The following is a 15,039-nucleotide window of genomic DNA, read 5'->3' on the forward strand; positions in this document are numbered from 1 at the left end:
TTTGCAACGGTAAAAATATAATTGTAACGCTTTATATGAGAGAAATTTTCTTTGAAAAATAAGTTGATCCCAAAATAAGTACTTATAACAAAAAATCATTCTTACAATAACAATATACAATAAAATAGAAAGCTTTTACACAAATGCAAAAAAATATTGAAACATAAAATAAATTTTTGTTTGAGATTCATATAAGTTTATACCGTTTCATAGCCTTTACGAATGGAATGGGCCAGACAACAAGCAAACAAAACTCCCACAAGCTGCAATAATAGAAAAATTTTTAAATTTGAATTAAAAACATGATAAAATTTACATTTCAAATAAAAAAATATTAATTATGTGCTTTCTCGAAAAATAAATTACTGACCTGTATGAATGCAACCACTACAGCAATGCCGGCCAAAATTAATGAATTCTGATTAATGAAAAGATACATTTTTTCAAAACATCCAGTTTCATAAGCATCTGCTTGTGTACATTGTTCATCTTGATTCACAATCGGACAGCATGACAGAGGGATTTTCCCATTCCAATCTGCAGTACCATTAACTCCACAACAATGTAACTAATTTTAAAAAAATAAAATTCTATATTGTTGCTTCAATGTAAATATTGAACTTAGGTACATGCATAATTTTTAAAAAAATTTTTTATGCAATAAATATTCAAACAATAGTACTTACATCTGTGTGCAGTATATCCCATGACTTTTTAATGTCAGGTTCAGAATCGTAATGCTCTAAGCTTGATTCCATGCGATTTTCAATAATTTGTTTGAGGTAATTATGAAAAATAAATGCTCCAATTCCAGCAACCAATTCAATTACAAAAAGGATTAGCAAAAGTGATGCAAACTAGAATTAAATATAAATATTTTTATGGTTTAAATTAATAAATTAAGTTATTATCAAGAAAAGTTAGAGTTAAAGATACAAATAAAATAATGTAATATTTAATACTTACAGTTGATATCATACAGTGATTCTCTTTGACAGTTCCACAACACCCGAAAAATGTAATAATAAAAATTACAGCTCCAGTAACAATAATTAAAATTGGTAAAAATGTGAAGTTTTCATTGACAAATTGTGAATAATTGTGGTAAACACTTTGCAAAAGTCCTCCAATAACTAAAATGGCAACACCTGTCAACTGAAATATAAAAAGAATAATGAAATATTTAAAGTTTTATCAATAAGTATAAGAAGACATTTTCAAATTTAACTTACCGCAAATAACAGGTTAAAGAAAAAAAGAAGGTATTTTACACAAGACATAGCCACAGAAACCATTTTTCAATTGTTTTCGGTAAAATTCGTTGAAACTAAAAAAAAAAAAAAATGAAATAATTAATAATATTTAATTAAATAGCAATCTCATGAGAATAACAAATCGTGTAATGTTTTTTTAAAAAAAAAATGTTTTTCAGTATTAATATTCAGTAGTTAATAATTATTACAAATTAAATAAAGAATAAACACTACTGAATTTTTTTATAGCCAAGAAAAGAAAAACACACACACACCTATCGAAAAAGTGTAGATTTTTATTTGAAAATAAAAAGTGACACCTTAATTTTAAATTGACAGTCTTCTGAGTAAATCGTTTTTGACTTTCAGGGCCTTGAATTTTGTTTTTTCTCTGTGTAATCACTTGGTGCGCCTAAAACTTTTGGATCGATATCATAAAGATTAAACCTCGATAAATCTATGACGTTAATAAACAAAAGATATAAACCAAATTAATTAATTTTTAATTTTAGTTAAACAAATTATAATATTTGAAATATTATTATTTTTTAATATTAAATTAATTTTTTTCTAAAATAAATGAGCGTATTAAAAATTGGGAAAAATAGTGGACATTGAACTAATTCTACTTATACTAAATTATATTTTTTCGGTAAACTGCCGATAACGTTATTATTTTTTAAATTCTTAAAATACAAAATTATGTATTAATTATTGTAGCAAAAAACTATAAAATTAAATTTTTGTCAGAGTGAATAATAAAATAAACGTTAAGTTATTTAAAAATATAATAAAAATTAATTTTTGATTCATTTAATACCCGTTGTAAGGTTTTTGTGAAACCTTAGAATAATTATTAAAAAATTCCTGCAAGCAAAACAAAATACTTATTTCACTAAAAAAAAAAAATTAAAAACGGTTTATTTGATATTTAATTATAAGTAGAAAGAACCGTAGATCATTATAGATAAATTCAAGTATATTAATATAAGTATTCGTTGGTGAAGAATTTGTTTATTTTAAATGTAAAATTCACTAGAACAGAAAAATATTAATTTCAAAGTTTATTATTAAAGAAAAATCTAAAGTAATAATTGTTTTAAAATCTATAAATACTAACAACTAAAGAAATAAGATGTTTTTTTTTTTTTTTTTTTAATTTATATAAAACCAATAGAATGTGACAGTCGAAAAAAAACTTGATTAGTTTTTGCTACCGTTCATGACCTCATTTATTACCGTTGACAAGTCATATTTACAAAAAGTAATTGGTTTTCATAAATTTTAGGCATATGGTTCTCTAAATTTTATATTGTCATTTTTTTTTAAAGGCATAATATCTAATTTTTAATAATGTCTTTACCGTTCGGAGCTAAATGCATTAAATGTTTGTTATTTACTTTTAATTTATTATTTGTGGTGAGTTTTTATATTCAATTTTATACAAGTCTTATAAATGATGTAACTTGCGGCTAATGTAATATTCCACACGTTGATATTTTTTCAAAGTTAATTAAGTCATATAAATTCCACATGATAATGTATAGCAAATACCCTAATTTAAATAAAAAGCTATTAATTTTGAGTAAAAAACAAAAAATTTTAACAAAATAAAATTAATTTTAACAATATATAGAAGTTAATAAACTTATTGTTTCAAGCCACATTTCAAAATAATTTACAAATAAAAAAAAAAAATTTAATGTAATTATCATACCATTTTGTTTGATTTCCTTTCAGGTAACAGGTATTATTTTAATAATAATTGGTTCTGTTATAAAAACTCCCTACAGTGCTTACCACTACATTTTGGATCATGGTTTTTTTGCTATTCCTGTTCTTTTAATATTTATCGGTATTATTATATTTTTCGTTTCTTTTTTCGGATGCTGTGGAGCTGTGAAGGAAAATTATTGTATGACTATAACTGTAAGTTGTCATTATAATGACATGATTTAATATTTTATAATTTTTTGAAATTGGTCTGTTATTTTATTTTAAACCCAAAATTTTTCTTTTAGTTTGGCGTATTACTTTTATTAATTTTAATTCTTGAAATCAGCGGAGGAATTGCTGGTTATGTTTTAAGAGATAAAGTTTCAACAGAATTAAAAACTGATTTATTAAATTCTATGCAAAGTTACAATAGTAGTAAAGATGTTAAAAATATGTGGGATATTGCTCAATCAACAGTAAGTTATTATTCGATTATTCTAAAAATTAAAATATTATAAAATAGTTTTAGCCGCTTTGTAATTTTTAATTGTAATTACAGTTTTATTGTTGTGGTGCACTCGAAGCTAACGATTGGAATTCTTTCATTCCTACCTCATGTTGCCCCAATGTCACAAATGTATGTACCCTGAATGACACATATAAAGAACCATGCTACAATTATTTGGAAAATTTATTTACATACAATGCTGGAGCATTAGGTGGTGCAGGAATTGGCATTGCTGTTATACAGGTATTTTTACATTAAAATGTCATTTAATTTGGAAAATATTTAACTAACTCATCTTGACACAAAAAAATTTCTTATTATGTAAAAATGAGATGCTGATAGCCTATCCTACATAATTATCTTTCTGACCGAAATCTTTTTCCTGTTCTAATTATTTCTTTCTTATGTAGATTAAAAAAAAATACATTCTTAATTATAAATATTAATTTTTTTTTTTTCAGATATTGGGAATATTATTTTCTTATAGTTTGGCCATGTCCATCAAGGAGCAATATGAATCTCTGGAAAAAGATTAGATGATGACATTTTGAATAAATTAAAAAAATTTTCCAATGCAATGAAACATATTTTAAAATGAGCAAAGCTGATGATTATATCAATATACTTATTTTCTTCCACTAGAATACAATTTTTCAAATTTAGTTACTGTAACTTGCATTAAAAAAAAAAAAAAAATATAAAATCAGTGATGATATTTAAAAAAGAACCTTGTAGGTTACTACTACTATAGTCACTATTTTTAAAGTTTTTATAAAAAAAAAAAAAAAAAAAATTATATAAATGTATATTTTCAAAATTTTCATTATCAAGACTGATTAATTGCAAAACTTTTTATCTTTTAATATAGAATGAATCTCCATGAAATGTAATATGTTTTTTTTTTATTTTTAAATAATACATAATTATTTTTGTTATCAATTTTTAATTTTTTTCTTATTAAATTCTCATAAGCCTTAAATAATCAGGAATGACATAAACCTTTTACCTTTTTTTTTTTTTTTTTTTTTGAAACTTTTGCAATCAACAAAAAAAAAAAAGAGTCAATACAATGAACCGTACATTTTATTTACCGATTAGTGTTATATATATATATATATAAAATAAAAAGATTTCAAACAATAAAATATAAAGGAATTATTTCACGATGGAATTATTATTATTATTATTATTTTGTTGACGAATTTAATTTGTTTGAGGATTTTCCGAGGATGATAATTTTTTATCCTTGATAATTTTTCGTCGTTTCTCCACCCAATCATTAATTTTTTCACGCAATTCCGTATGGGTTTTTACTTTATCGAGCGTTAAAGGCGAACGATTGAAAGGATCGGATTCGTCACTTAACAAATGCCTAATAATTAAAATTGATAAAACGATTTAAGACATATATAAACATATAAATTTTGTTTAAGACATACTTACCTTGCGATTGTAGTTCTGTCGACGACTTTCAACGAAGAGGGTAAAATGACTGGATCTTTCATTATGGTAGACATAATTGGATCCAAAAATTCTTCCGGTGCATCGGGTAACATTTCTTCTTCTTCTATTTGACGGGAAGCCATTTCCGCAACTTTAAGATCAACCAATTGCAGATCACTTATCAAAGCTCCACCTCCGATTCGGGCTGGAAAAAATACGAGACAAATAATATAAAAATATATATATTTTTTTTTTGGCAAACTAAAATTTTAAAAAAATTATATATATACGTACCCAGAACGTCTTCGGCTTGACAAAACAAATCTTTGTTGTATGATCTTCCGTCTTGAGAAACGGCCAAACAAAATTCGTCGCTGTGATAAAGGTGCACGTATATTTTACAAATATCCATAACGAATACATCCGGTTTGAATTTGTATTCTTCTTTGTCTTTCACTTTGAAATTTTTCTTATTCGGACCTACCAAATGTTGTAAGAAATAATTTAACATGGCGGCCACTCTATCCACCATCACAGGATGTAAAAATATACTGGTTATTTCAGACGTTAAATATTCCAATGTGTGAATTGTCCATCGTCCTAAAATATTGTCAAACTTTGCATGCATTCCTGCTTGGTGAAAAAATGATTCGTTTTGTAATCTTTCTTGAAATGATAACTTGGCCCATTCTCCTGATTCTCTTGCTGCTTGCATGGTTTTTAATTGAGCCATGTTGGAAAGCGCTTCATCTAATAAAAATACAGCATCATTGATGAGAAGGTTTACAAATCTCAGGAAGAGGGGAGGAGTTACCGCCTCCATATTTTTCTCAGCTTCCAGTGCTAAACTTTTAAAACAATCTCTGTGTTCTTCATTTAACCAAAGGTAATCCATTATCACATACATCGGTCTCCGATAATTAAATTTTTCTTGAAATTGCACATTTTGCCCCGTCATTTCTATGCTGACAAACACATTAAGTAAACTAGGAATAAATAATTTTTTCAAAGGGTGCTGTTTAAATAACTGTTCCCTGTAAATGGTTCCCAAAGAATTTGTCGGAGTAGCAATCATATCTTCATCATTATTATTTGGTAAAAGAGCTTCCATGGATTCTGCTAGACCGGCCCTTAAATGAGGATTCGATATTCTTTTTGCTGATCCCATAAATATAATTATCACACTCAAAATAGGTTCCAGCCACCCGAATCCATTTTCTTCCAATGCTTTTCTATTATACCTTCTAATAAATGATAAATAACAGGTTAGGTTTAAAAGGATAAATTCTGGAACACATTTCAAAGTTTCTGGAATTTCTTCAGGTAATGGAATTTCTAGGGGTTTCATGTCAGATAATGAACATGTAGAACTTGACTCATCTTTGTTACTTAAAAGAATTTGAATGAGCCAATTAGCAGAAGACGCATGGAGTTTAGATAATAAATCCAATGTTTTCGGCTCTATTAGTGCTGCTCTAAGAGACAAAAATCTAGACATCAAAGCCTGCATTCTTTCTTGTATATGCTCAGTAACTTCATGATTAGCTCCTCTAGTAGCAACAGCATCATTATAAGCTTGTTGAATTTTGGCCAATTCTCCATATAATACATTAACTTTTTCAGCACATATTCTAAAACCTAGATCAAGTGATTTTTGAGCCATGAAGTAACATTCTGTTATAAAATTAAAGCTATCAGAAGTTGGCCTAGTTTGACCTTCTTCAGCTGGTATAAGACACGTTTCAGAATGTAAATTGTGCATATGGCAGTTTTTTTGTTGTGCCTCTTCTTCATTATTTATTTTAGCTGCACAATATGTCGGATCAATTTTTAGTATTTTGACACCATTATACACAGTTATAAATGGTTGACACAATCTCAGTAGCACAGCGCTGAAATTAAGCATAAAACCATCTGATACATTTGAACTTCTAGATTCACCCAAGGCTTGATCTTCTTCAAACATATGAAGTTTCCCTCTGTCTGCATTTGAATGTAAACAATCAGCAATCCATTGCATTGTATTATGTTTACTTTCTGTGGACACCTTCAAGAGCATTAAAAACAGCTGATGTAAATTATCACATATGCAATTAAGAGACGTCCACACAGCATCTTCAACTGATTTTGTAGGAGAGTCAAAAAATTCATAAGGACCATCATTGACTTTTGGCAAACATGAGAGACAAAAAATAGCTCCAAGCAATGTATCTGAATATACACTGCCTGGGGTTTGAGACTTGGGGGTTGAGTGTCTTATAAGAGCCTCAGCTAAATATTTAATAGAAGCCATTGTTTGTAGGAATGAAAAAATTACTGCATGCTCAAAATTTATAAGATTGCTATTTGCAATTTTTTTGTGAACAAAATCAAATATTGGCGTGAATGTAGTCAATATTACTTCCGAAGGATTATCTTCATCTTTTATTATTTCTTCCACAATCCCATTTAAAAAAGGCAAGAAAAGATCTTCTTTATTCAGACCAACATTTTCATAAAATATTTGCAACACTTGAGAATTTAAATTTTGATTTTCATATAATTCTGGTTGTCTAAGAGCAGTAGCTGAATTTCTTAAAATTAACATTTGCATTTCACCAATTTCATTTTTAATAATTTCATATTTAGACATTTGCAATGCTTTACATAGTTTTTTAAAAGCTTCTACAAGATATGTTATGACTTCCACCAGAACAGTTGGACCATCAATTACACCATTTATGGGAGGGTTCAAAAGATTTTGAACTGGATTTTGAAGTAACAAACGTTCAAATAAAATTTGATCTAAATTTGAAAGTTCTATCAATGAATTTTCACAGCTTGCAAATTCTTCTATTAATACCAAAGTTTTATCCGTATTTTTGTTTAAAGTTATACCAAATATGTATTCAGCGGCGTCATTGATTCGTTCTTTTCTGGTAAATTTTTGCGCAACATTATTTTTTTCTTCCGAAATTGAAATTTCATTATTACATTTATCATTTTTTTTATGTTTTAAATCATTATATTTACTAGTGCTAGGTTCATGTTCCGTAGTTTTCTCAACAAGATTTTTATTTTCGTTCATATGCTGAATTGAAACTTTACGAGAATATTTCCTTGCTTCTTCCAAACTTGGAAACAAAGAAGCAAATGGATTATTTTCCAAAGAATCGGCTTTACCCCACATTTTTAATAAATTTACAAATTTTTAGAAAATAACCTGAAGTCATTGTGAAAATAAACTACTTATAATAATTGTGTCTAAAGACACGTTACTTTATTTGACGCACGGTTGGAAAATTAATTGTGTGTTTTTTTTTTCATCAAGCGACAAAAATAACCATATCTAAAATATTTTTACAATTTAAATTCGATAATATCTATTTATACATAAATGTATTTAAATGGAGTCTTTAATCAACTCAATTGTTGTACCCGGTGATGTAATTTTAGATTTAACTGCGGAAGTCAAGTCCAAAATTATTGTGGGACCTGGTTTGCGTGTTTCTTCTAACAAAATAATAGCAACCAAATGCGGGATTCTTCATAAAAAAGGTTCTAATGTATACTGGGTTGACAGTCGACAAAAAAGATATGTTCCTGCTAAAGGTGAAACAATTGTGGGGGTTATTACCAATAAATCGGGCGATATTTTTAAGGTAGAGATAGGAGCAAGTGAACAAGCTCAGTTACCCTACTTAGCATTCGAAGGAGCCACTAAAAAATTTAGGCCTAATATTAATGTTGGTGATGTTGTGTATGCCAGATTACTTGTAGCCAATAAAGACTTAGAGCCTGAATTAGTATGTGTTGATTCGCATGGAAAAAAAGGAAAGTTAGGTGTTCTTCCTTCCGATGGATTTATGTTTAATTGCAGTTTAAATCTTGTTCGTAAAATATTAAATCCCAAGTGTCCATTAATAGATACATTTCAAAGAACTTTACAAATACCTTTTGAAATAGCTGCTGGAATGAATGGAAATATTTGGATTAAGGCTAAAACTGTTAATGAAACAATCGCTGTGGCCAATGCAATATTAGCAGCAGAATACAAATCGGACAGTGAAATTAAAGAATTATGTGAAAATATCGGAAATGCTTTAGCCGGCTTTTGAAACAAAACAGTTGACACTACCTGTAAAAAAAAAAAAAAAAAAAAAAAAAAAAAATTATTATTACATAAATTATACAACAGTTAATGACAATTTTTTATAAGCATATTTTAGATAAAACAAAAATTTTACTTGTTAACAAAAGGAAATATAAAATAAATATTAATATTTACAATTTTCGGTATTCATTAGTATATTATAAGGAAAAGCAAAGCGAAGAGAATTGAAAAGTACATTACTTGCACACAAAAAAAAAAAAAATTATTTACCATGAAAGTTGTGAAGAATTGTAATTGCATTTATAAAGATTAAAATAAAAAAGAATTTTTAATTATTATGTTTGATTTTAAATGTTACATCCTATATGCAGCATCCTTATAAAAATACATTAACCAAATTGTTCAAATTAATTTTGCATTAAATTTATAATAATAATAATAATAATAATAAAATATTAGATTTTTTTTTTTTTTTTTTTTAAATTGTAAATACAATATAATTAAATTAATTCTCATACTCAATATATTTCCTATAATAATTTTTTTTTTTTTTAAATAATTATTATTATTATACTGAATTCCTTTATTAAATTACAATTTAAATTTTTGCACTGTATTTATCTTTCCTCAAATCATTCATAATAATAATTATTATTAATCGTGTATATATATATATATATATTTATTTATTTTTAAATAACATTTTCAAAATTTACACTTTTCTATTTTAATTTTTTTTTTTTTTTTTGTAAAAACTGAGCACAGTTCTGAATATAATATTATGAAGCAAATTTAAAAGCTAATCACAGATATATTCTCTCCCTTTAATTTTTTTTTTTTTTTTTTTAAACTGATAATTTGGCAATTTATGCAGACCATTATTATATCAATGAGTAATAAAAAATACAAAATTAAATTTTTCAAATGATTTAAAGCATTTAAGAACACAATTTATCATTTTAAAATTAAAGCAATAATAATTTTTTTTTTTTTTAATCTGCTAGCCGATTCGATAAAGATTAAATTGTATTGAAAAAAATTTCAAATTATTATTTAATTTTAACTGCCTTTTTTTTTTAATATATGTAATGTTTTGTCGTCCATTTTGATTTATGCAAACATCGAAAAAGCATTTAAATATAATAGTTTAGAAGAAATATATATATACGTGTATATATATAAATAATTGATTTGTATTTTGTGCCCAAAAAAAGGTAAAAAAATTTTTTTTATTTTTTTTTTTCAAAACCAATAAATAAATAAATATTAAATTTTACTCCGAGTTTGCCAGAAAATTTTTTTTTTTTTTTCTTTTATTTATTTAAAAAATAACGAATTTATGTAGAAACATTTTTGCATGTAAAAAAAGTATCTTTTTTTTTTTTTTTTTTCTTTTTCCATAAAGCTGGATTCCAGTAAATAAAAATAAAAATAAAAATCTTTGGAATTGTATGAGAAAAGACTGAATTTATTATTATTATTATTATTATTATTATTAATGTTTTAAAACTTAATGATTCTATACTATTTTTTTTTTTAAATCTATTTAAAACATTTTATTTGAAAATAACTTGCAATTTTTTTTTTTTTTTTTGCTTGCAAGTTTTCGAGAGTTTTGAAATTATTATTAAATTAAATGTAAGCAAATTGTTTTTATCACATTTTTTTTTTTTTTTTTGGACACAATGTAATAGAGAATTGCCAACTAATAATCAATCGAGTGTGGATTTATTTAACAAGCAATAATTAATGACCATTTATTTCATTCGTAGTTTTTTTTTTTTCTTTAACGACATTCCCAAACTTTTACGGTGTTGTCGACGCTACCGGTGATTGCATATGGTTGACTTTTATGGAAATCTTAAATTTAAAAAAAAAAAAAACAAAATTAATATAAATCCAATTTTTTATAAAAAAAAAATTTTCCTTCGGTTTTTCCTTGCGGTTACCTAAGCAAGTACAAAAGTGAGGATGGGCTTCGAGTTTTTTAAAACATCTAATATTGCGAATATCCCATACTCGCAGAGTTTTATCGTCGCTAGCACTGATTATATATTTTCCACCCGGATGGAAAACGACTCCCCGCACCCAATTATCGTGACCGACAAAAGTAAATAAACATACGCCGGTACTGATGTCCCATACCTGAAAAATAAAACTCTCGGTCATTAAAAAACAAAAAGAAAAAAAGGAATTAAATCAATCTTTAAAAATTACTTTTAGTGTTTTGTCACGTGAGCCTGAAACCAAAAATGGTCCTTTTTGAGCTCCTCTTCTATTATCAGATCCGGCAGCTTCATTGATAGCCGAGGTTGCACTTTCGGGTGCCCAAGCTATGCATTCTACAACGTGATCGTGTTCTCTCAATTCCAACTGCAATCAATACAAAAAAAAATTTTTTTTTTTTCGGGATAAACCAAAGGGAAGTAAAAATTTCCACACCCTCGCATCGGGGTACTTACTTTGCATTCCTTCGTGGACGCAATCCAAATTCGTATTGTTTGATCATTTGAACATGATGCTATGTAAGTTCCATCCGGAGACGGCCTCACCATTCTCACCCACTCGCGATGTCCCGTAAACGTTTTAATGCAATATCCCGAAGCGACTTCCCACATTTTAATTGTTTTGTCTCTTGAACCGGAAACAATGTAATCGCCTCCGGGCATAAAGGCTACGCTCGACACGTTATGATCGTGTCCGTGAAGTGTTTTTATACATTCGTAATCCTGTTGAAAGTTCCATATTTTGATTGATAAATCGGCGCTACAGGATACTGAAAAAAAAATTTATTTTATTTTCTCATGTAAAAAATATACCTTATTTAATGTTGATCGTACCTAAAAGTTTTCCAGTCTGATCAAAAGCAATGTCTTGAACTGCGTTCATGTGTCCCTTTAGAACTCGTTCGTATTCACCGGTTTCGTAATCCCAGACCTTCATTGTAGCATCCTCGCTAGCAGACACCATTAAACTAAACACCGGATGAAAAATCACCTGGAAAAAAAAACAATAAAAATAAATAAATAATAATAATAATAATATTTACAAGTTTATTTATCTTAGTGTAAAATCAGGTTTGATTTTTTACCCTAGTCAATGGAAATCTATGACCGGATAGACAAAATTTTTCAGGAGGCCTAGGAATCCATTCGGAAGGAGTTCTTTTCCCTCTCGTTGGAGCTTCGATTATTTCTTTTTCAGCTGCCGATAATTTCGATTCTAATTCCATGACTTTTTTTTGGAGACGTATAACGGATGTCCATTTTTTTTCCAATAGTCCTCCGTATTTGTGCTCCACTTCTCCAGGCATATCCGCGTCTTTTTTAAATGCTTGAAGAGCGTCCATGTATCCATTGCTACTTAAGTAATCGGCTATAGCTTTGTTTCTATAAATAAATAAATAAATAAATAAAAACCTTATTAAATTCAAATAAACATTTATAAAATATATGAAATAAATTAATTTTGTTTTGAGATTGTCGTATTCATCATTGAAATATTTAAAATAATAATAATAATAATTGAACAACGGTCCAACTCGGAAAAAAAATAGTAGACAAAATTGTTAGTTTTCCCAAGGGCGGGTACGGGTGCGGGGGAGGGGGGGAAGGCTGTCGGAATGAAAGTTGTACGTAAAGAAAATCGATAATCCGACGCCGACTCCAAATCAAGGTTAACATAAAGAAAATTTAAAAAGTTAAAACTCCTCCTTTCCCTTCCAGCAAAACAAAACTAAAAAAGTGGCCTAACTGAGTGAAATGATGCTAAAAATTTCACTCTGAATGAATTTTAAAAAACTTGCTAAAACGTTTAGAAAGTATATGGAATTATTTTAATAAATTTTTTTTTTTTTTTTTAATAAATTTAAAATGAAAATCGAAAGGAAATATTTTATTTATTTATTTATTTATTTATTAATCGATACGACACAAAAATTCAATCGAATTCGTAAAATGTAATTTCCTATATATATATATATATAAAATAATAATAATAATTACATAAAATAATAAGTAATAATATGTAATAATGGTAAATAATAAATATTATATAATGTTAATAACCGTATGTATGTAAAATAATTCGCTCAATCATAAGGAAGGATTGTAATTTTTATTATTATTATTATTATTATTATTATTATGCTTTTTAAAAATGATAATCCGGTCTAGAAAAAGAATAAAAACATTAAGAGTTTTATATATTTATTGGGTTAAAATTATATAACAACTCATTTTAAATGGAAAAAAAAAAGTTAAAAAAACCATAATGGAGTGTTTCTATAACGACACGAAAACTATGAAAACATGCATATATACGTCACCCACAACTTTAATTCAATGATTCATATATAGAAAAAAAAGGGATTCGAAATTAAATATTTGAATAAAAAAGGTGTGCGGTACGTATCCACATATATATTATCCTCCGCCCAAAAAAAAAAAATTATTTAACCATTAATAATAATAATAATAAAATAACAGGAAGAATAAAAAAAAAAAAAAAAAAAAAATTCGGTTCGTATGGTAGCCGTATATAGGGGAAAAATAAACTTCATCGATTTTGTATGTATACGTCATCATAAAAGCTATGAAATTAAATTTTTACCACCCACCCCATCGATCGATGATTCTTACGAATGTAAAAAAACAAAAAAAAAAAAAAAAAAAAAAAAAAAAAAAAAAACAAATGAGGGTAACAGGAGTTGGAAAAAAAAAAAAAAAAAATGAAAAAGAGACTAAATAAATTTTTATAACATGGAAAGAGGTCGATGCCTACCCAGACTCTGCATACCCTAACATATTTAAAAAAAAATAAGAAACTTAAATTAACGTCTTACGATTTATAGGTGGCAAGAAAGATTCACCCGAGTTTATATGCATAAAAAAATGGCGGCTTTTAAATTTGACACATAATATAAATAACACATAAAATTCCATAGACTCAATTTTTATTTAAAATGGATATATTATAAGTGTTTAGGAATTTCCCCCCTCCCCCTCCCCCTCCTCAAAAAATTTACATTCCCAAATGTTATATATATATAAAAAAAAAAAAAAGTGATTTTTTCCAAAAAAAAAAAAAAAAGAAAAAAAAAAAAAAAAAGAAAGTAGCAATCTGTTATGCGAGAAACTCATTATAGAAAAATTTAAATAAATTACCATGGAACCAACAACCTACACCGATACTAATGGAGTTAAAAAAAATTTTTTTTTCTAGAAATTTCCAGAGGTCGCGAATTAACTTATTCTAATAATTATTGATTTAATTATGACAACAACAACAACAACAACAACATTTTCTACATAAATTTTTTTATTAATCTCGAATCGTAAAAAATCAACGAGTTTCCCATCAATCACTATTATTATTATTTTTTTTTTCTACGTTAAGATGGAAGGTTTCAAAACGTGGAATTCAACAAACAACAAACAAACAAACAACACACGCGGAAATATTCACAATTTTTTTTTTTATTTTTTTTTTCTCCAGCATAATAATAATAATAATAATAATAATAATAATAATAATAATAATAATAATAATAATAATAATAATAATAATAATAATAATAATAATAATAATAATAATAATAATTGGGAAAAAGTTTTTTTATAAATATTTTAATAAAAAAATTCCTTTCACAACAAATGTTCATCGTTGAAGAAGTTTTTTTTTTTATTTTTTTTATGAGGGCATCGTACTGACTTACGGTGGTGGTACTTGTAACGCTCTTTTAATCATTTTTTTTTTTTTTTCTTCTTATTTACTTCTTTGAATTATTATTATTATTATTATTTATTACTCGCTTCCTTCTTTTCGAAAAATAAAAACTTTAATAAATAAATAATTTTTTACATCTTAAAACTTATTTACCCCATTAATTCATCCCCATTTCATTATAATCACCCCGTCAATTTTGTCGTCAATGAAAGACACTTGATAAACTCTTTCATTTTTTTTTTTAAAAAAATCCATTTAATTTGTAATAATAATAATAATAATAATAATATTAATTAACA

General features: G+C 26.5%; 5 protein-coding genes across 5 annotated transcripts in view; 2 read left to right on the forward strand and 3 right to left on the reverse strand.

Annotated features, from left to right (window-relative positions):
• Nucleotides 1-197: 197 nt before the first annotated feature.
• Phum_PHUM438060 (CD63 antigen, putative) lies at nucleotides 198-1,295 on the reverse strand (the record flags this gene model as incomplete). Its single annotated transcript, XM_002429492.1, has 5 exons — nucleotides 198-263; nucleotides 371-568; nucleotides 687-857; nucleotides 967-1,155; nucleotides 1,233-1,295. 5 exons carry the CDS (start codon nucleotides 1,293-1,295, stop codon nucleotides 198-200), a joined length of 687 nt encoding a protein of 228 aa, XP_002429537.1.
• A 1,311-nt stretch (nucleotides 1,296-2,606) lies between these two features.
• On the forward strand, nucleotides 2,607-4,013 carry Phum_PHUM438070 (CD63 antigen, putative; the record flags this gene model as incomplete). Its single annotated transcript, XM_002429493.1, has 5 exons — nucleotides 2,607-2,672; nucleotides 2,994-3,182; nucleotides 3,275-3,445; nucleotides 3,529-3,720; nucleotides 3,939-4,013. The coding sequence occupies 5 exons, from the start codon at nucleotides 2,607-2,609 to the stop codon at nucleotides 4,011-4,013; spliced, it is 693 nt and encodes a 230-aa protein (XP_002429538.1).
• A 667-nt stretch (nucleotides 4,014-4,680) lies between these two features.
• On the reverse strand, nucleotides 4,681-8,089 carry Phum_PHUM438080 (ubiquitin conjugation factor E4 A, putative; the record flags this gene model as incomplete). The annotated part of the gene is made up of 3 exons (XM_002429494.1): nucleotides 4,681-4,849; nucleotides 4,921-5,125; nucleotides 5,215-8,089. The coding sequence occupies 3 exons, from the start codon at nucleotides 8,087-8,089 to the stop codon at nucleotides 4,681-4,683; spliced, it is 3,249 nt and encodes a 1,082-aa protein (XP_002429539.1).
• A 217-nt stretch (nucleotides 8,090-8,306) lies between these two features.
• On the forward strand, nucleotides 8,307-9,017 carry Phum_PHUM438090 (Exosome complex exonuclease RRP40, putative; the record flags this gene model as incomplete). Its single annotated transcript, XM_002429495.1, has 1 exon — nucleotides 8,307-9,017. The coding sequence occupies one exon, from the start codon at nucleotides 8,307-8,309 to the stop codon at nucleotides 9,015-9,017; it is 711 nt and encodes a 236-aa protein (XP_002429540.1).
• A 1,782-nt stretch (nucleotides 9,018-10,799) lies between these two features.
• The window catches only part of Phum_PHUM438100, a gene marked incomplete at both ends in the record, with an annotated part of 6,505 nt that continues 2,265 nt past the window's right edge, over nucleotides 10,800-15,039 (reverse strand). The window contains 6 exons of the mRNA XM_002429496.1: nucleotides 10,800-10,873; nucleotides 10,963-11,158; nucleotides 11,231-11,386; nucleotides 11,476-11,789; nucleotides 11,854-12,010; nucleotides 12,105-12,402. Of these exons, the coding sequence (XP_002429541.1) occupies nucleotides 10,800-10,873; nucleotides 10,963-11,158; nucleotides 11,231-11,386; nucleotides 11,476-11,789; nucleotides 11,854-12,010; nucleotides 12,105-12,402 (1,195 nt within the window). The remainder of the gene's footprint in view (nucleotides 10,874-10,962; nucleotides 11,159-11,230; nucleotides 11,387-11,475; nucleotides 11,790-11,853; nucleotides 12,011-12,104; nucleotides 12,403-15,039) is intronic.

This window comes from Pediculus humanus, genomic scaffold (genome assembly GCF_000006295.1).
Source record: "Pediculus humanus corporis 1103172108208 genomic scaffold, whole genome shotgun sequence".
Taxonomy (NCBI): domain Eukaryota; kingdom Metazoa; phylum Arthropoda; class Insecta; order Psocodea; family Pediculidae; genus Pediculus; species Pediculus humanus.